Below are 21,693 nucleotides of genomic sequence, written 5' to 3'. Positions count from 1 at the left end.
TTTTCATATTTAAATAGCTTCCTGCCTGAAACAGATGAGAATGCTCTTCAACCATTTATAAGCCCACTTGAAAATTGTATCAGGCAGGCCTTGAGCATAGAAGGGATAACAGAACCCTTTGCTTTTCCTCTGCCGGCTATCCATTTATCAGGTGATGAATAAGCAGGCAGGAGTTGAAAATCACCCTATGATTTCATAACCACAGGGAGTGAAAAGACGGATCTATAAGACTGCATTTATGTTAGTTCCAAAGTTAAAACAGATTCTGAGACCTGAAGCTATGATATTGATTGTAGCACTGCAGTAACTCATTTTTACTGCCTAGCTCCAAATTGAATTTTCAAGACTAGAAGAGAAATCTCTGCACAGATGGTAATAAGATGAACAAGATGTGGTTTGACAGTGTGAGTGTAATGTCTGCATGCAGAATAAATTTAAAGCTCTGTGTAGTTTTGTGAAGCACCCAGGAGCTCAAGAGATTTAAAAAAAAAACTAGATTTGGCACTGCACTGGAGTTTTATTCAACGCAATGTCAAAGCGAAGTGCTAAAGCATAATTTTCTTCAGGGGGTCTCATACCTCTCAACTCGATGTTGGATCAAGATCCCATTTAGAGTCATTGAGTCATTTATAGCACAGAAAGTGGCCATTCAGCCCATTGAGTCCATGCCAGCTCTCCATGTAGGAATCATAAAAATTACAGCAAAGAAGAGGCCATTGGGTCCATCACACCTAACCTTTCAACTGCAACTATCTATGAGACCCATATTTCCTTGCTTTTTCTCTGTACCCATTTATACTGTTCTTCAAATACACATGAAATTCACTAATTAGATGGTGTGGTCTTCATCTCAGTAGCCACATCTAGTAAAGTTTTATGTTTTCTAATCACTCCATTGACAGATAGTCACTTTTTCACTTTATACATTGTAGCTACATAAAAGTAGCAATATAATTGAAATGTTGGTCAGCTGGGCCTAAGCAGGTTCCACGGTGCATTCAAACTCCAAAACATAGTTTTGTTGCAAAGTAGCTTGTCTTGACACCAATGCTGCAGTTACCTTTTAATGCATTCTGAACGTGGCATCAAGTATCAACCTGGGACTAGAAGGAAGCTGCATGAAAGACACTCTTTCATTTGGAAATAAGAAGGACATTGGTATTCAATTTACACTCCAAGATCAGCATTGGTACATACTTGTTTCTGCTTATCATAGTGTGAATATACCTCAGGTGATCTTATGAAATCAAATAGTACAGGAAACTAGAAATATATAAAGCGGTCAAGTGCTCATTGCTTCCCCAACATTAGTTAGAACAATTATCGTCGGTGCAACTCACCTCAGAATGTGGATTTTTCCAATTATTTGTTAACTCCCCTCTCCATTCTGCCAGAAGTGTGTCAGTATTTGCCGCGTCATTTTGCAATGTTGCTGTATTGTATGGCGTTAAAAAGACGAAATCCCCCTTACTTGATAATTGATTTGGACGAACTTTATACGAGTATGTTCGAGAGAGCGACCCATTCCCAACTAACTCAACGAAGTGGGGGCTTCCTTTATAATCGGGTACAGTTTGAAGATATAGATGGGAACTTGGAAAAGTGTCGTTCGTATCCCACGGTTTTAAATTGCAGCATGAGGGGGAAGATTCGCAACAACGAGATCTACTTCTATCAGAATGACACATGGTCACAATGAGGACGATTAGAACCACAAGAAGAATAGAGGAGGTTGAAGCCAAAGTGATTATTAAATAGAAAGCTAAATTAGAAGTAGGGCGAATGTCCGGGGGTTGCGGAATTTGGTCTGACAGAGTTTCTGAGCCACTGTCTGTTATTAATAAGCTGATGGTAACCGTGGAGGAAAGGGATGGGTGGCCATTGTCTTTCACCAGAACAACGAGTTTCTGAATGGGGTCGTCCTTTTCCACGAAACGACGAATGGTCCTGATTTCTCCGGAACTGTGTGCTACGGTGAACAGGCCAGAATCAGTGGCTTGGAGCAACTGGTAAGACAAACGAGAATTCTGGCCGGAATCTGCATCCACAGCCATCACTTTGGTCACGAGGGAGCCCGGGTCCGCAGAACGAGGCAAATTTATTCCAGAATTGTTCTTGGTCAATGGCGAAATGATTTGAGGGGTGTTATCGTTCTGATCTAAAACAATGACGTTCACAGTCACGTTGCTGTCAAGCGTAGGGAATCCAGCATCCCGCGCTTGAACATGGACCTTAAAGTTTTTGAGTTGCTCGTAGTCAAACGATCGTTGGGAATAGATGACCCCGGTGCCTGAGTTAATTGAAACGTAGGCTGATGCAGGCATGTTATGAATTGGGCTGTTCAGAATTGAATAAACGACATGTGAATTCAGGTTCTGATCCGGGTCCAAAGCGGAGACAGAACCTATAGAAGAACCAGCAGGGTTGTTCTCGGGGACATAAACTGTATAGGAAAGCTGTGAAAAACGTGGTGCATTGTCATTAATATCTGAAATCTGAACCACAATGGTTTTGTTGGTGGGGAGAGGAGGAGATCCTGTATCAGTGCAGACTATGTTAACCGTATATTGAGAAGCCATCTCTCGGTCCAGAGTATGACTGGTGGTCAGTGTATATGTGTTCTTTAAAGATGTTTTGAGATTAAATGGTAGGTCACGTGGAATCTGACACTGAGACTGTCCGTTTACTCCGGAGTCTCGATCCGTTACACGCATCAAAGCGACTACAGTCCCAGGCTGGGCATCCTCTCGGACCGGGGTAGATACTGACATTAATGTTACCTCGGGTGCATTATCATTCACGTCAATTATCTCCACTATAACTTTGCAAACTGCAAAGTGAATACTGTCCTTTGCTTCAATGTTAATCTCATAAAGATTGTTCTCCTCAAAGTCGAGTACCCCTTTGACTCTCATTTCTCCCACTTTGGACCCGAGGCTGAAGAGGTCACGTACTCTAGCCGGGGTACTGCTGCTGAAGGAATAGCTTATGTCCCCATTTGAACCTTCGTCCAAATCAGTGGCGTTGAGTTTGATAACCAAAGTACCTATTGGCACGTTTTCCGGTAGCTTCACCTTGTACACTGCCTGGTCGAATACCGGCCAGTTGTCGTCGACATCGAGAACAGTAATGATGATCTGGGAAGTGCCAGATCTCACCGGGATTCCGCCGTCAATAGCTGTCAGAAGTAATCGATGAGTCGCCAGCGCTTCCCTGTCCAAAGCCTTCGTCAGCACTAAGACAGCAGTTATACTGCCGTCGCTGCTGTTCTTCACTTCTAAAGCGAAGAGTTGATTTGCGTTCAAATGGTAAGTGCTGATGGAATTGGTGCCCACGTCCGGATCGTGCGCGCTAGGGAGCAGGAAGCGTGTTCCCAGCGGAACTGATTCCACGATCTCCAAACGGAGCTCATCATTCGAAAAACTGGGTGAATTATCATTTATATCCAATATCTCGACTTCAGCGCTGTAGAGTTCCACAGGAGTTTCTATTATAATGTCATTAGTAAGAACACATTTAGCGTTTTGTCCACAGAGTTTCTCTCTGTCTATCTTAACATTCACACGCAACTCTCCGTTATCTAAGTTTACCTTAAAATACCGCTCATTGGTCTCAGACATTAACCGAAGCTTGCGATTAGCTAACTCGTTCACGTCTAAGCCTAAATCCCTGGCGACATTCCCAACAAAGGCTCCGTGCTCCAGCTCTTCAGGAATTGAATAGCGGATCTGTCCAGAGACATTTTTCCAGATACAAAGCAGTAAAATAAAAGACCACGCTAGCATTCTCTGACTGAATTAGTCCTCGCATTCGGAGTGCTGTAGGAATCCAAACCAAGAAATTGCGGCAACCACCTGTATGCAGTGTAAGATCCAAAATATCGCGATGAATACTCGGTATCCGTTCCTAACAGTTGAGAAAGATTGTATGGGAAAGATGGCTGTTGGATGTGAATGTAAACACTGTTTCTTCGTTGTACGTGGTGTAAGGGGGAGGAGTGATGGATCTCTGGCAGTATTTTGAGTACCTCATTGGTACACAGCGACACAAAGAGTCTCCACCAATAATTGCACGGCACAGTCGTCTACTGCGTCAACAGTGCAGAAGGAAGTTGTCATTTGGCATGCAGTTTCGGTAAAAGTAAAAGGTTTATATATGCCTACGTTACACGGAATCTGCACAGCGTTTCTACTGTATTTCTATTTCTTTTAAAATTTTAACAGTCAGATTTAATTTCGTCTGTGCAGTGGAAATCATTCCCGCTACTGTGTTCGTCAGTTCCTGAAAAGCAATGGCGAAGATAAAACTCCCAGAAACGTTATTGTGAGTCCAGAACTCTTACTGCCAGTTTCCTTTTCATTAATTAGTTAAGCTAACTGAACTTGAAGTTTAACTATTTACAGTATCTTGCTGACTTCTCGGCTTTTAAAATGTAATTGAAAGCACCCATTTTGTCCAGCAGAAATCATAATCGCCTAGCATTTTGCGGTATTAGATATCCTTACTTTGTTCACGAACATTGTATATGTTTAAAGCCAGTACTTTAAAGTATAGTCAATTGCTCCTAGCCCGGACAACAGTTTGTCTACAACAGTTCAGGAATATCAAAATATTACTGGGAAACCACTTCGCTGCTGCGTTGACACCGTTGTCGAAAATCTCTGGCAAATAAAAGCAAAGCGGAATGTGCAGTTAGCCTACACTGTTTAATATTCCAGATACAGTCAAAAACAAGGACAAGAAGTTAAAGACAATATTTACTGGAAAGTTAATTTCGTTCTCCAGAGCAAGGACCACAGTTTTAATTTTATTTCCGCTGTATTCAAGATGGTGCTACTTTATTTAATCAAAATAAATGTTTCCCAACGTACAGGTCTAGGATTTTTCTATCAGTACATTTATCAAACAATGCACTGCTAAAGTTGATGTTGACTGCAGCTACGTAAAAGAAAACTTGTCAGGCAGAATGCATCAACAGGGCAGCCAAGCTTTTAAAATGCTGGCAGAGAAGAAAAGTTGTCAGGTTGAGCACAATAACCCAAACCAAGTGTCATTTTAAGACGATCCTTATCTGACTGTAAGGTCACAACAAAAAAGGGACAGATACGGACAAACGAACATTCAAAACTGATACAATTGCTTGAGTTTGCATCAGTTAAAAAACACACAATATGTTGATAATATAACACCTATCAGTTGCTTAACGTTTTCTTATGTTACAGAACTACAGAACTATTGATAGTGATACTTAATCCTATTTGGCCATTTAGAAAGCATTATCATAAAATCATAGAAATGTAAGGCACAGAAGGAGGCCATTTGGTCCATCGAGTCAGTGTTGGCTGAAAAAGAGCTATCCAGCCTAATTTCACTTTCTAACTCTTTGTCCATAGCCTCGTAGGTTACAAAACTTCGAGTGCATATCAAGTACTTTTTAAAATGTGACGAGGTTTTCTGCCTCTACCACCCTTTCAGGCAGTGAGTTCCAATACCCCACCAAAACTGTTTCTCTCAACTCCCCTCTAATGCTTCTATCAATTGCTGTAAATATATGCCCCCTGTTATTGCCCTCTCAAACATGGACCATTTTCCATATCTCGGGAGTCTCCTCTCAGTGAAGGCAGACATAGATGATCAAATTCACCACTGGCTTTGCCTGAATGAGGAAGAGAATACTCAAGGATCAACACCTCAAACTCAGGACGAAGGTCATGGTATACCATGGTAGTTGTGATGCCTGCGCTCCTACATGCTTTGGTGACTTGGACAATCTATAGCAGGCACCTCAAGGCACTGAAGAAATACCACCAACATTGTCTCCACAAAATCCTTCTCATTCTTTGGCAGGATAGGCAATCTAATGTCACCATCCTCTCCTAAGCCAACATTCCCAGCACGGAGATGCTGATCACCCAAAACCAGCTTTGCTGGGTGGGCCACATCACTTGCATGTCTGACATCAGGTTCCCGAAGCAACTGCTCTATCCCGAGCTTCACCATGGCGAATGACTCCCAGGAGGACAGTGGAGATGCACTAGGATATTCTCAAGGTATCCCTGAAGAAATCCAACAAACCCACTGACTCATGGGAGTCCCTGAACCTTGCCCACTCAAAGTGGAGAAGATGCATTTGGGAAGGTAATGAACACCACATGAAATTTCGACAGGAATGTGTGGAAGCCAAGTCCAGGCAGTGGAAGGAGTGCACAGCAACCCCCCCTCCCCCCCACCAAGTAACTTGTCTATCCAACTCTTCAAATACCATCTGCCCCACATGTGTTAGAATCTGCTGATCATGCATCAGACTTGTTAGCCATGTTAAAAGTCACTGAACTGGAGTGGAAACAAGTCATCCTCAGTCCCGAGGGACTGCCTACGAAGAAGGGAAATAGGTCCTTCTATTCACGCTGTCTAGGACACACAATTTTATACACCTCAATTAAATCTGCCTTCAGTCTCCTTTGTTCTAAAGAAAACAACACCAGCCTATCCAACCACACTGCATAGCTAAAATTTTCCATTCCTATCAACATCCTCATAAATCTACATTCACATTCACATCTTTCCTGTCATGTGGTGACCAGAATTTGATGCAGTACTCTAGCTGTGACCTAACGAGTATTTTATACAGTTCTAGCATAACCTCCCTGCTCTTACATTTTATGCTTCAGCCAATGATGGAAAGTATCTGGCATGCCTTTTTAACCACATTATCCATCTGTACTGCTACCTTCAGGGATCAGTGGGCATACACTTCAACCAACATGCCACTTTCCCTTGGGTCTTTCTGGCTAATCTGCTGTGTGGGACCTTGTCAAAAGCCTTGCTAAAATCCATGTAAATTACATCTAACATCCTATCCCTATCGACCCTCCTTGTTACCTCCTCAAAAAAGTCAATTAAGTTAGACACAACCTTCCCTGAACAAATCCATGCTGATTGTCCTTGATTAATCAGGGCCTTTCCAAACGAAGATTAATAATGCATCTCAAAACTTTTTCCAATAATTTGCCCATGACAAATATTAGGCTGACTGGTCTGTAATTACTCAATCTATCTCTTTCTCCTTTTTAAACAATGGTACCATGTTAGCAGTCCTCCAGTTCTCTGGCACTATGCCTGCAGTCAGAGATGATTGGAAAATGATGATGGAGTCTCCACTATTTCCTCCATTGCTTCTTTTAGCAGCCTGGGATGCAGTTCATCCAGGCCCGCCAATTTATCCACTTTCAAAGATGCTAAACCCCTTAATCTTTCCCCTCTCCCTCTGTTTAATCCATCCAATATTTCATACTTTTCCTCCTTAACTACAATATTTGCATTGTCCCTCATTTTGTGAAGACAGATGCAAAGTATCATTATGAACCATGGTCACATCTTCTGCCTCCACACATAAGTTACCCTTTTGGTCTTTTATAGGCCCAATTCTTTCCTTAGTTGTCCTCTTGATCTTTATTTTTGTAAAACATCTTTGGGTTTTTCTTGATTTTACTTGTTAATATTTTCATACCCTTTTTTCACTTTCCGAATTTCCTTTTTAATTTCATGCCTCGGATGAATAGGGGAATGGGACTAATTTGTATATCTTTAAGAACTGATAGGTCTGTTTCTGTACTGTAGTTGCAAATAGAGTTTAAAAAAAAAACAAGTCTTCAAATTCATCCATATAAAGATTGGTAGCAGTTCATGTGTATAAAAACCATAAACCCAAATGCCCAATTCCAGCATCCGCAGTATTTTGCTTTTATTTTACTGCTTTTAAGTTAATCGATTGTATTCATTTTTTCTGTAACATTACAAACATTAACTTTAAACCTCTGTCAACAGTTAGACAACTAGATCTGGGGGTCCTGATAGACAATAAATTGAAGCTATTACGGCAAAGCACAGCTTGGCAGCATTATGTAAAGCAAGTCAGATGTTGGGATGTATTAAAAGAACAATACTGAACAGAAATGATGATACAATCCTGCCACTTTATAAATAATTGGTGCAACATCACATAGAATACTATGTACAGATTTGGTTGTCACAGTAAAAAAGGATTTTTCAGCTATTGAAAGTGCCCAGAAGACAGCAGCTATAATGAGTGAACTGGAAAAGAGAGGGAAAAAATATGGTTGCTGTTCTAAGAATTCTATCCAAGCTCATTTAACTTTGTTATCTAATGTCTTTTGATGCGACTAAATTTCCTCATCCCTGGTACCATGCACATATATCTCCCATGCATCCTCTTCAATGTTTTGATATACTTTCTAAAGTGTGATGCCCAGGCTGCTGAGCTGCTGGTCCTCAGATTGGGCAGGCAGATTTTGGAGGCAGGCCATCATCCTAAATGGGACAGCAGACCTAGAGACAGCCAATGAAGTGGTTGCGACCATAAAATGCGGACCCAGGTCCCACTGTCCTTTGAAGCTGGGCAACCTCCTGGCAATGGGATCTCTGCTGTCCGAGTAAAATTCAGCACATTTATCTGTGCCGATGTAGCCATATTTGAAGTAGTATAGTAAGAATTACTATGGTCATCATGTGTAGTTCTTAAATTCTTTCTTTCAATGTGAGCATCACTGGCAAGACCAGCATTTTTTTGCCCACCTCTGATTGGCCTTGAGAAGATGGTGGTGAGCCGCCTTCTTGAACTGCTCCAGTAGGTACACCCAAAGTGCTGTTAGGGAGGGAGTTCCTGGTTTTTGACCCAGCAACAGTGAAGGAATGGCAATGTATTTCCACATCAGGATGTGGGTGACTTGGAGGGGAACTTGCAGGTGGTGATGTTCCCATACACCTTCTTCCTTTGTCCTTCTAGATGATGGAGCTCATGGGATTGGAAAGTGCTGTTGAAGAAGCCCGGGTGAGTTGATGCAGTGCGTCTTGCAGATGGTATACACCACTGTCGCTGTGCACCAGTGGTGGAGGCAGTGAATGTTTAAGGTGGTGGATGGGGTGCCGATCAAGCAGTCTGCTTCGTCCTGGATAGTGTCGAGATTCTTGAGTGTTGCTAGAGCTGCACTCATGCAGGTAAATAGAGAATATTCGAACACACTCCTGACTTGTGCTTTGTAGATTGTGGGAAGGCTTTGGAGAGTCAGGAGGTGAGTCCCCCAATGCAGAACACCCAGATTCTCACCTGCTCTTGTAGCCACAGTACTTATGTGACTGGTCCAATTCAGTTTCTGATGACCCCAGGATGTTGATGGTGGGGCATCTGGCGATGGTAATGCCATTGACTGTCAAGTGGAGGTGGTTAGAATCTATCTTGCTGGTGTTGGTCATTTCCTGGCACTTGTCTAGTGTAAAGAAAACATGCAGGTGCAGGAATTAGGAAGGCTAATGGTATGTGAGCCTTTATCACAATAAGATTTGAGTGCAGGAGTAGCGAAGTCTTGCTTCAATTGTATAGAACCTTGGTTAGATAGAATACTGTGTGCAGTTTTGGTCCCCTTATCTTCGGAAGGATATTATTGCCATTGAGGGAGTGCAACAAAGATTCACCAGACTTGTTCCCAGGATGGCAGGACTGTCCTATGAAGAGAGATTAGGGAAACTGGGCCTGTATTCTCTAGAGTTTCAAAGAATGTGAGATGATCTCATTGAAACCTACAAAATACTTTAAGGGATCGACAGGGTAGATGCAGGGAAGACGATTCCCCTGGTTAAGGAGTCTAGAACCAAGGGACACAATTTCAAAATAAGAGCAAAGCCACTTAGGACCAAAATGAGGAGAAATGTCTTTACTCAAAAGGTTGTGATCTTTGGAATTCTCTACCTCAGAAGGCTGTGGAAGCCCAGTCAATGAGTATGTTTAAAGCAGAGATTGACAGATTTCTAAATACCAATGACATAAAGGGATATGCAGTTTGTGTGGGAAAAAGGCATTGAAGTGGATGATCTGCTATGATCATATTGAATGGTGGAACAGTCTCCATGGGCTGAAGGCCTACTCCTGCTTTTATGTTCCTATGAATGTTACTTGCCACGTACCAGCCCAAGCCTGAAAGTTGTCTATGTCTTGCTGTATGAGGGCACAAACTATTTCATTATCTGAAACTCTGTGCAATCATCAATGAACATTCTCACTTATGACCTTATGATGCATGGAAGATCATTGATGAAGCAGCTGAAGATGGTTGGACCTAGTACACTGCCCTGAGGAACTCCAGCAGGAATGTCGTGGGACTGAGATGATTGGCCTCCAATGATCACAACCATCTTCCTTTCTGCTAGATATGACTCCAGCCAGGTTATTCCCCTGATTCACATTGATATCAATTTTGTAAGGGCTCCTTGATGCCACATCTTGCCTTGATGTCAGGGGCAGTCAATCTAACCTCATCTACGGAAATCAGGTCTTTGCCCTTGGGAAGGTAGAGGTGAGCCACCTTCTTGAACTGATGAAGTCCATGTAGTGTAAGCACACCCACAGCACCTGCTACCCTTGTTCTTCTAGGTGGTACAGGACACAGGTTTGGAATTTGTTTTCTTGTTTCCTGAGGATCATTAGTAGATTTGGCCTATTGACTTCTACCTATTGTTCTCCCATCTTTGTGTCTTATGGCATGTCCTTTCTTGTCATTTTCAGGCCGACAATATGTTAAGTTTTGATGAAGACTTTTTAAAAATAGTTAAATTGTTGGAAACACCAAACAGGATTTCAAAATGCAGACAAAATACAGACTTTATGAATGTTATTGATATAGCCAGGGATGAATCTGAAAGAGTCCTACCAGTAGTCTTAGTAGACTCAATGCAGATAAACAAATCAACAAAGCCAATTATGTAGCCAAAAGAATAGAATATAAATCAGAGGAGGCAGTGCTGTGGTTCCTTGAAGCTCCAATCAGTTCTGAAACTTTCAAGCACTGGAGGCATGAAAAGAGCTGTGAGTCTAATCCCAATGTGAGAGGTCTGATTTATGAGGAAAGACTGGAGAAACATGGGCTTTTCAGCTCAGAAAGATGTCTAAGAGCTGTTCCTGTGGGGCTATGTAAGATAGTTATGCATAGAGAGGCAGAGGGCGCAGGTTTAAGCTAGTAAAAGATAACTTAAGATTCATATCAGGAAACTCTACACACCAAGAGTGGAATACTGGAAACAAAAATCCTGAAATCATTTATAAAGTAACTGCCAACTACAATGAGGGGATGTTATGTTTTCTATAGATGGATCAATTCTTTGGCCTCCTTGTCTCGAGAGACAATGGGTAAGCGCCTGGAGGTGGTCAGTGGTTTGTGCAGCAGCGCCTGGAGTGGCTCTAAAGGCCAATTCTAGAGTGACAGATTCTTCCACAGGTGCTGCAGACAAAATTGGCTCTCGGGGCTGTTACACAGTTGGCTCTCTCCTTGCACTTCTGTCCTTTTTCCTGCCAACTGCTAAGTCTCTTCGACACACCATGCTTTTGCCCCGCCTTTATGGTTGCCCGCCAGCTCTGGCGATCGCTGGCAACTGACTCCCACAACTTGTGATCAGTGTCACAGGACTTCATGTCGCATTTGCAGACGTCCTTAAAGTGGAGCCGTGGACGGCCGGTGGGTCTGGTACCAGTGGCGAGCTCGCTGTACAATGTGTCCTTGGGGATTCTGCCATCTTCCATACGGCTCACATGGCCAAGCCATCTCAGGCGCTGCTGGCTTAGTAAGGTGTATATGCTGGGGATGTTGGCCGCCTCGAGGACTTCTGTGTTGGAGATACAGTCCTGCCACCTGATGCCAAGGATTTTCCAGAGGCAGCGAAGATGGAATGAATTGAAACGTTGCTCATGGCTGACATACGTTGTCCAGGCCTCACTGCCGTAGAGCAAGGAACTGAGGACACAGGCTTGATACACTTGGACTTTTGTGTTCTGTGTCAGTGCACCATTTTCCCACACTGTCTTGGCCAGTCTGGACATAGCAGTGGAAGCCTTTCCCATACGCTTGTTGATTTCTGCATCGAGAGACAGGTTACTGGTGATAGTTGAGCCTGGTTAGGTGAACTCTTGAACCACTTCCAGAGCATGCACGCCGATATTGATAAATGGGGCATTTCTGACGTCCTGTCCCATGATGTTCACGTTCTTGAGGCTGATGGTTAGGCCAAATTCATTGCAGGCAGCCGCAAACCTGTCGATGAGGCTCTGCAGGCACTCTTCATGAGTGAGATGTTAAAGCAGCATCATCAGCAAAGAGGAGTTCCCTGATGAGGACTTTCCGTACTCTGGTCTTCGCTTTTAGATGGGCAAGCTTGAACAACCTGCCACCTGATCTTGTGTGGAGGAAAATTCCTTCTTCTGAGAACTTGAATGCATGTGAGAGCAGCAGGGAGAGAAGATCCCAAACAGTGTAGGTGCGAGAACACAGCCCTGTTTCACGCCACTCAGGATTGGAAAGGGGTCTGATGAGGTGCCGCTATGCTGAATTGTGCCTTTCATATTGTCATGAAATGAGGTGATGATACTTAGTAGCTTTGGTGGGCATCCAATCTTTTCTAGTAGTCTGAAGAGACCAATTCTGCTGACGAGGTCAAAGTCTTTGGTGAGATCAATGAAAGCAACATAGAGGGTCAAAGACCCTTCTTCATCCTTAGTTCACCTGCATGGGTATGGTAGTCTAATGGTTATGTTACCAGCCTAGAAATCCAGAGCAATGAACAAATAATCCAGTACATTATTAGTTCAAATCTCATCATGCTGATTTTAGAATTTGAATTTAATTAAAAACAAAATTTGGGAATGTGATGGAGTGGCAATAACAGAAATGTGGCTTAAAAATGGTAAGGACTGGACATTTACTATACATAGATATAAAGCGTTCGGAAAACATAGAGAAAGAAAAATGGGGGATGGGGTGGCAGTGCTGATGAGGGAAGACATTGTAGTGTTGGAAAGAGGGGATGTCATTGATGGTAAAGGACAAAATCCATTTGGTTAGAGGTGAGAAGCAAAATCACGCTACTAGGGGTATGCTGTAGGCCTCCAAATAGTGAGAGATAGAGGAGCAAATCTGCAGGGAAATCACAGAGATGTGCAAGAAGTATAGAGTGGTGATATTGGGGAACGTTGATTACCCAAATATCAATTGGGATAATTTAGACAAAGTAAAAGGAGGGGGAGGAATTTCTGGTTTGTGTTCAGGAGAACTTCCTTGACCAGTATATTCTCAGCCCAACTAGAAAGGAGGCACTTCTGGATCTGGTTCTGAGAAATAAGGTGGAACAAGTGTCTGTGTGGGAACACTTAGATAAGAGTGATCATCCTATCATAAGGTTTAGACTCAAAATGCAGAAAAGCAAGGAACAATGTAAGGTGGAACAACTCCCAAAAAGATTGGAAGAGGGCGAATTTCAATGGGATGAGAAGGGATCTAGCCAGGATAAATTGCAATCAAAGATTGAAAGGAAAAACTGCAATGGAACAATGGGTTATCTTTAAGGAAACTATGTTTCAGGTACAGGAAAGGTACATTCCAACAAGGGTGAAAGGTAGGGGAACCAAGAATAGGGCTCCTTGGCTGATGAGAGAGATACAGATTATGATGACATATAAGAGGATCCATGTCAAGTGAATTATTCAAGTGAGAACCGGGCCAAACACAACAAGTTGAGAGGGGAGATGAAGAAGGAAATAAGACTGGGAAAGAGAATATGAGAATGGCAGTCAACATAAAAGAGAACCCAAAAATCTTTGACAGGCATGTAAGCAGTAAGCGGGTAGTAAGAGGTGGAGTGGGGCCTATTAGGGACAATGAGGATGATATATGCTTACAGGGACAGAGCAAGGTTGTAATACTTAATAAGTACTTTGTATTGGTGTTTACTAAAGAAGAGGAATCTGACAAAATATCGGTTGAAGCGGAGAGAGTACAGGGAATGGATAGGGTTAAAGTTGAGAGGGAGGAGGTACTGGAAAGGTTGGCTATGCTTAGAGTAGATAAGCCACCTGATGTGGATGTCTTGCATCCTAGGTTGCTAAAGGAAGTGAGGGTGGAGATAGTGCAAGGGCTTGCCATAATCTCTCAATCTTCCCTAGATGTGGGGGAGGTCCCAGAGGATTGGAGAGTGGTAAATGTGACACCCTTGTTCAAGAAAGTGTGTAACGACAGTCCTAGCAACTACAGGCTAGTTAATTCAACATCTGTGGTGGGTAAGGATTTATAAACAATAGTTAAGGAAAAAAAATCAACAGGCACTTGGAGAGTTTTGTGTTAATTAAGGATAGCCAGCACAGATTAGTAAAATGGAGTAAAAACAAGAAATGTTGGAACCACTCAGCAGGTCTGGCAGCATCTGTGAAAAGAGAAGCAGAGTTAACGTTTCGGGTCAGTGACCCTTCTTCAGAACTCGAACATGCTTGACTAATGTAATTAATTTTTTGATGAAGTAACAGAGAAGGTTGATGAAGGGAATGTAGTGGATGTTGTCTCTATGGATTTTAAGAAAGGGTTTCATAAATTACCACATAAAAGGCTGATTAACAAAATTGAGGCTCGGAATAGGAGGGTCAGTGTCCAATTGGATAAAAAAAATGGCTTAAGGACAGAAAACAGCAAGTCATGGTAAATGGTTGTTTTTCAGTCTGAAGTATGAAGTATGAAGTGTTCTCCAAGGGTCAGTGCTAGGTCCACTGTTTTTTTTTCTACATATAGAACATAGAACAGTACAGCACAGTACAGGCCCTTCAGCCCACGATGTTGTGCCGACCTTTGAACCTACTCTAAGATCAAACTACCTACATACCCTTCATTCCACTATCATCCATGGACATATCCAAGAGTCGCTTAAATGTCCCAAATGTATCTGCTTCTACTACCACCGCTGGCAGTGCATTCTATGTAAAGAACCTACCTCTGACATCTCCCCGAAACCTTCCTCCAATCACCTTAAAATTATGCCCCCTGATGATAGCCCTTTCCACCCTGGGAAAAGGTCTCTGGCTATCCACTCTATCTATGCCTCTCATCATCTTGTACCACTCTATCAAGTCACCTCTTATCCTTCTTCGCTCCAATGAGGAAAGCCCTAGCTCCCTCAACCTTTCTTCTTAAGACATGCCCTCCAGTCCAGGCATGGATGACTTGAATCATGGAATACACAATAGAACTTCAAAATTAACCAATGATACCTAACTTGGAGGAGTGGCAAACAGTGAGGATGAACCACCTGCAGCAGAACATAGATAGGCTAGCAGACTGGGCAGACAAGAGGCAGATGGAATTTAAAACAGACAAGTGATGCATTTTGACAGAAGGGATAGGTTGACTTAATACCACAGGTCTAAAGAGTGTGCAGGAGCAGGGGATCCTGTGGTGCAGGTGCATCAATGTTTGAAGGTGGCAGGACATATTGAGAGAGTAGTTAGCAATGTATATGGGATCTTGGGCTTCATAAAAAGAGGCATTGGGTACACAAGCAGGGAAGTAATGCTGAACCTTTATAAAGCTCTGGTTAGGCCCCAATTAGAGTATTATGTCCAGTTCTGGTCACCACACTTTAGGAAGGATGTGAGGGTCCTTGAGACGACGCAAAGGGAATTTACCAGAATGGTTCCAGGGATGGGGAATTTTAGTTACAAGATTAGGTTGGAAAAGTTGGGATTGTTCTCCTTGGAGCATGAGAGATCGAGGGGAGATTTGATAGAGGTGTACATGATTACGACAGACTTGGATAAGTTGGATAAGGAAAAACTGTTCCTGTTAAATGATGGTACAAGGACGCAGGGGGAATATGAGGAAAAACTTTTTTTATGCTACGAGTGATAATGACCTGGAACTCGCTGCCCACAAGTGTGGTGGATGCAGAGGCAACAATGATTTCAAAATAAATTGGATGGACAATTGAAGGAAATAAACTTGCAGGGCCACATTTTCTGTGGACAGCTAGCATAGACTCGATGCGTCAAATGACCTCCTTCTCTGCCAGAAATGACTATGACTGTAAATAATTGCTGTCGGTAAAAGTGACCAAGGATGTAATCTTCAGGACTTTTATAATTCATGGGCGGCAGGGCCAGTTCCAGGTCCTAACCCAGCTTATGTCAATGGTCTGCCTGCCTGCACAATATTACGGGAGACAGCCAATTAACAAAGAACAAAGAACAGTACAGCACAGGAACAGGCCATTCGGCCCTCCGAGCCTGCGCCGATCACGATGCCTGTCTAAACTAAAACCTTCTGCACTTCCGGGGTCCATATCCCTCTATTCCCTTCCTATTCATGTATTTGTCAAGATGCCTCTTAAATGTCGCTATCATACCTGCTTCCACCACCTCCCCCGGCTGCAAGTTCCAGGCACTCACCACCCTCTGTGTAAAAAACTTGCCTCGTACATCCCCTCTAAACTTTGCCCCTTGCACCTTAAACCTATGTCCCCTAGTAACTGACTCTTCCACCCTGGGAAAAAGCTTCTGACTATCCACTCTGTCCATGCCACTCACAACTTTGTAAACCTCTATCAGGTCACCCCTCCACCTCCGTCGTTCCAGTGAAAACAATCCGAGTTTATCCAACCTCTCTTCATAGCTAATACCCTCCAGACCAGGAAACATCCTGGTAAACCTCTTCTGTACCCTCTCCAAAGCCTCCACATCTTTCTGGTAGTGTGGCGACCAGAATTATACGCAATATTCCAAGTGTGGCCTAACTAAGGTTCTGTACAGCTGCAGCATGACTTGCGAATTTTTATACTCAATGCCCCGACCGATGAAAAGGCCGCCTCCTCATTTGTCATCCATTTAGGAACAGCGTGTGGCACATGAACGCAAGAGGAGCAATTGGAGGGTTCGACAAGAGGGTCGGCTAGTAGCGCCATTGGAAGAGGTGAGAGCTTTTCAGGCAGAGGGTGTTCTCGGTGGCACCTCAAAATGGAGGCACTTATGAAAGCGTGCAGACAGCATATTTTAAAAGGTCCAGAACTGTCAGGGGAAACAACTCCATATGAATGTGTTTGGACGCAGATGTACAGCCTTCAGTCTTTGGGAATATTGATACAGGCATTTGCAGCAGTCTATGATTTCCTTCTGACGTCCCACTGTGAAATCACCTCTGAAGCGTTGCCGGGCTCTAGAGACAGCTGGGGTCCATGCGCCATCGGTAAAATTTCAGTGATTTGCCAGAACATTGGATCATTGCCATATTAAACACTTTAATTGGCTATCCACCACTGCCAGGTAGCAATTGCCACTGGGCGCCTCCCCTCTGGGAGAAGCCCCTGGAGGTGTGAGCATTTCGGGAGCTGGCACGATGGGCTACATTCCAAATTCCTACGCTACCCCCGCCTCTAAAGCCACCTCCATGTGGCTGGAAGCATTCTTGCCAATGTATCTGTTGGACTGTCGTTAAAACCTGACTGGTCATTTTACGGAAGAAAATTGCTGTCCTTATCTGGTCTGGCCTATATATGACTCTGGAATATACCAATGTGTCTAAGTGTTAACTGCCTTCTGAAGTGGCTTAGCAAGTCATTCAGTTGTATCACCACCTGTTAGCAAAAGTGACCACAAATTGTCGTAAAAACTGGTTCTTTTAGTGAAGGAAAACTGCTGTCCTTACCTACTGCCCTCTGAACTGCCTGACAGGGCAATCCGTTGTATCATCAACTTCTCATAACAGTCACGGATGAACAATAAATGTTGGTCTTGCCAGCGACGCCTACATCCATGGAATTAAAACTTTTCAAAAAATGATCGTGTGTACTTATGAGGAACATAATACCAAGTCTTGGCAAATCCCACAATTGCGTGCAATACGAATGGCCCCAAAAAGGAACTGCACAAGTTCCTCACTGTGGCTAATATCAATGGATAAATAAACTAGGCGGGACTTCGGTTTGTACTACATGGTCACTGTGATACCTTAGTGTTTTTGGTTATTTTAGAGGACCACAGCGGAAATACTCTGTTTTCTTGTTCTTGATTGGTCTAGAATTTTTTAAAAATCTAATTGTTGCCTTTCTCGGCGGACTAGATGCCTAATAGTTGCAAGAAAGACTGCGAGTCACGATGCTTTGTTACGACATGACTGGACTGGCTCGATGGATGAGGTGGTCTCTTTCCTTCGTTCGTCTGACCCTGTGTTCCGCATGCTAATTCAAGCATGATAAACCCACACTGTAAGCAACTCGAATTGTGGTATTTGATCGCAAAATACATGCAAAATAACACTGAATTCGTGTTAAACATGGAATTTCTCTTAGTCGCCTGTTTACATCGAAAGTATTAACCTAAGTTACCAGTCGAATTTAGGTTTAAAATTCTGGTCTGTATCGAGTTAGTTTTAGGGGCAACAGGAATATTGCAAGCACATTTGGATCGTCAGGGTAGTTGAGAAAATTCTGCCAGGTATCCCAAACCCCGAAGACTATTGTCATAATGGACTTCTTGAAGTGTTTGTGCGCTCGGTAAGAAGGGAGTTACAGTTGAACAGTACGCTGATAGTGTTCCTCCAAGAAGAATTGACAATTGCATGCGTTACCACCGTTCAAACAGAAAGATTAGGAAGGAAAACAATCACTCATTTATTAGCAACATTAATTTTCACTCTTCAGTATTTGGTTGCCATGCTTCAAAGATGAAAATGTATATTTTCCATTACATAAATGAAGGGTTACATTATAACACAGGAGAAACCGCAAAATAATTAAAGAAATATGACGACCTGAGGTCTTAAAGTTCACATCACTTACCACAGTGGCTAAAATTGTCGTGTTGTCCATTTCTTTTACATTGCAGTCTGAATAATATCTGTCAGCAGCATCAGATTGGTATCTGGCGGATGCTGCATTTAACTGTGACAGCAACTTGGAATCGCTTTTAACCGATTCTGGAGCAGACCGAAGAGTATAACAGTACGTTTCAGCAAGAGAACCAGATCCACGCACTTCAATAACATTTTTAATTAGACTGGAGTCTGGCACCGTGTGAAAATTTGGATTGGAATTTTGATATATCGTATCTGAATCGTTATGTTCAAAACACCAACACCAGTCCTCATCATTGCTTGCACTGCGACAAATTGTGATCACGAGCGCAATTAGGGCCAGCATTAGTGTAAGTGTGATTGCCCCTAACGATATAATTATATAAAAGGCTGTACTAGAGGGATCATCAGGGACTCTAGGCATGAATGTAACGGCATGAATGACGTCTTCAAAACTGTCTATTATTGCGAGTGTGATGGTGATAGTGGTAGATAAAGGTGGATGCCCATTGTCTTTTACCAATATGACCATCATCTGTGTTGCGACATCTCTGTCGTTAATTTGACGGGTCGTCCTTACTTCTCCCGAGTTAATCCTCATAGTGAAAAGATTCTGATCGGTAGCTTGGAGAAGCTGATAAAACAATCGTGCGTTCTGCCCAGAATCGGAATCAACAGCAATGACCTTGACCACCAAGTAATCAGGATCTGCTATTCGAGGAATGGTTACTTCGGACCCATTGTTTGTTAGCGGAAATACGATTACAGGTGCATTGTCATTTTGATCCAGGATGACTACGTTCACTGTATGATTAGTGCTGAGTGGAGGCAAGCCAGCATCCTGCACTTGAACGTTAATCTGGAAATTCTTGAGCTGTTCGTAATCAAAGGAGCGCTGCGAATAGATTATCCCGTTCTCTGAATTGATAGAGACGTACGATGAGATGGAGGCACCTTGAACCAGGCTGTCGAGAACGGAATAGGAAAGGTGGGAGTTTGGACCCAAGTCAGGGTCAAAAGCGGACACCGAGCAGATAGAAGCCCCAAAAGCGTTATTCTCCATCACGTATGCAGTATGCAACCTATCTGCAAAGCGCGGTGGGTTGTCGTTTACATCTGATATCTGCACTTGAATAGTTTTATTTGTGGATAGAGGAGGAAATCCGGAGTCATGGCAAGAGATCCCAATTTGGTATTCAGACGTAGTTTCCCTGTCCAGTGCGTGCTTGATAACAACAGTGTACGAATTTTTAAAAGCCGATTTGAGTTCAAACGGTAGGTTGGGCTGAATCAGGCAGGTAGTGAGTCCGTTATCCCCAGAATCTTGGTCGGTGACACTGATTAGCGCGATCACAGTTCCAGAATGTACATCCTCACGAACCGAATTGGATACTGACATCAGAGTCATGTCGGGGGCATTATCATTGGCATCGTTGATGTCTATGAGGACAGTGCAATGCACGGGGAGTGCAAATGGACCTTTGTCTTTGGCTTCTACTATAATTTCATAAGTCTTGGCTTCTTCAAAGTCTACAATCCCCTTTACTATAATTTCACCTGTTTGGGAGTCCATACTGAAAAGTTCGCGGATCGTGCTAGGAGTAAGGTCACTGAGAGAATACACTATCTCTGCATTAGTGCTTTCGTCCAGATCGGTGGCATTTAATTTGATAACTGCAGTACCTATCGGTACATTTTCCATTAAGCTAGTTTTAAAGAACGTCTGGTCAAATGCAGGAGAGTTGTCATTGACATCGAGGACAGTGACGATAACTTGGGCTGTACCAGTTCTCTCTGGGGAACCTCCGTCAACGGCAGTCAGAAGTAAACGATGAATTGCCTGTTGTTCTCTGTCCAGGTATTTCTCCAGCTGTAGGTGGACAAACTTACTATCATCCCCGCTATTCTGTACTTCTAAAGCAAAATGTTCATTTGGACTGAGATAATAAATGCGGACAGAATTGATGCCCAAGTCCGGATCATGGGCACTCTGAAGAAGGAAACGAGTTCTCGGTGGCGCTGATTCTAGGACCTCCAAACGGATCTCAGCATTCGAAAAACTGGGGGAATTGTCATTTATATCTAGTATCTCCACTTCAATACGATAGAGTTCCAATGGATTTTCTACTACAAACTCCAGATTCATAAAACAAGTAGGACTCTGCCTACACACGTACTCCCTGTCTATCACTTCATTCACAAACAAAACGCCATTCTCTAAATTAATCTCGAAATACCGTTTTCTTACTGCAGACATTATGCGGAGCCTGCGACGAGACAGCTGTCTTACATCCAGCCCCAGATCTTGAGCAATGTTCCCAACGAAGGCACCATGCTTCAATTCTTCATGAATAGCATAACGAATCTGAGTATAAACGATATTCCAGACACAAAGCAGGAAAACTGTAAACAAAGCTTGCATTCTCTGTCCGAATTCGCAGTTGCATTCACAGTGATGCAAAAATAATTTACACTCCACCCAAAACAAAAACTGTTACTGATATCCAGTATATACCAACCAAAACGGAATACATAGGAATCAGAGTACCAGAAAAGACGGTTCCGATGTACGATTACAAATAGTGAGAGTCTGTTTTCCTCTCTGTTTCTGCATTATGCGTAGTATTGGGGGAGGGGGGATAGATCGCTTGCAGCATTTTAGCGCCTCATTGGTAGACAGCGACACAGAGAGTCTTTGCCAATAATTACACTGAACGCTTATTAAAGATGGACGTATGCAAAGTGTGAAAGTTACGCTTATTCTTGTGTTTGCACTGAGCAAGGAAAGTAACTGTCTAACTTAACGAATGTTCCATTGCCTCCAACTCAACTCTTAGGGTAGGAATATTGCGTCAAAATTCAAACATTGATCATTAAGTTCTGATTATCTATACTTATCTCTGAAAGGAAAGTTGCGGTTTAAAGAATATTGAAGGTATCCCGTATTTCTTCGCGTATTGACGTTGAATTCCGCACGCGGGCTCATGGCAGGGGTCCGACACGAAAATTAGCTCTTTCTCCCAATCTC

The 21,693-nt window shown here is 42.9% G+C and overlaps 2 protein-coding genes and 1 long non-coding RNA gene across 7 annotated transcripts in view; 1 reads left to right on the top strand and 2 right to left on the bottom strand.

Annotated features, from left to right (window-relative positions):
- The window catches only part of LOC137376076 (protocadherin gamma-C5-like), a 187,358-nt gene extending 183,338 nt beyond the window's left edge, over positions 1-4,020 (bottom strand). For 4 of the 5 annotated variants that reach the window (XR_010976129.1, XM_068044089.1, XM_068044091.1 and 1 more), the window contains exon 1: positions 1,341-4,020. Coding sequence is in view for 4 of the 5 variants with exons in the window: in XM_068044089.1 (XP_067900190.1) it covers positions 1,341-3,785 (2,445 nt within the window). In the remaining variant the exon portion in view is untranslated. The remainder of the gene's footprint in view (positions 1-1,340) is intronic. The other variant, XM_068044088.1, reaches the window with a different exon arrangement.
- An 85-nt stretch (positions 4,021-4,105) lies between these two features.
- Positions 4,106-16,790, top strand: LOC137376075 (uncharacterized). The gene is made up of 3 exons (XR_010976128.1): positions 4,106-4,323; positions 8,807-9,018; positions 16,707-16,790. It is a non-coding gene; the product is annotated as an uncharacterized lncRNA (long non-coding RNA).
- A 1,705-nt stretch (positions 16,791-18,495) lies between these two features.
- On the bottom strand, positions 18,496-21,142 carry LOC137375743 (protocadherin-10-like). Its single transcript, XM_068043131.1, has one exon. It carries the CDS (start codon positions 21,085-21,087, stop codon positions 18,496-18,498), a length of 2,592 nt encoding a protein of 863 aa, XP_067899232.1. The 5' UTR covers positions 21,088-21,142.
- Between the last annotated feature and the right edge of the window lie 551 nt (positions 21,143-21,693).

The sequence above is a fragment of the Heterodontus francisci genome, chromosome 12 (genome assembly GCF_036365525.1).
Source record: "Heterodontus francisci isolate sHetFra1 chromosome 12, sHetFra1.hap1, whole genome shotgun sequence".
In the NCBI taxonomy this organism is placed as follows: Eukaryota; Metazoa; Chordata; class Chondrichthyes; order Heterodontiformes; family Heterodontidae; genus Heterodontus; species Heterodontus francisci.
This window is presented reverse-complemented; position numbering and strand designations above follow the sequence as displayed.

Coding starts and splice junctions, on each gene's coding strand:
- LOC137375743 (XM_068043131.1), bottom strand. CDS start 21,087: ATGCAAGCTTTGTTTACAGTTTTCCTGCTTTGTGTCTGGAATATCGTT.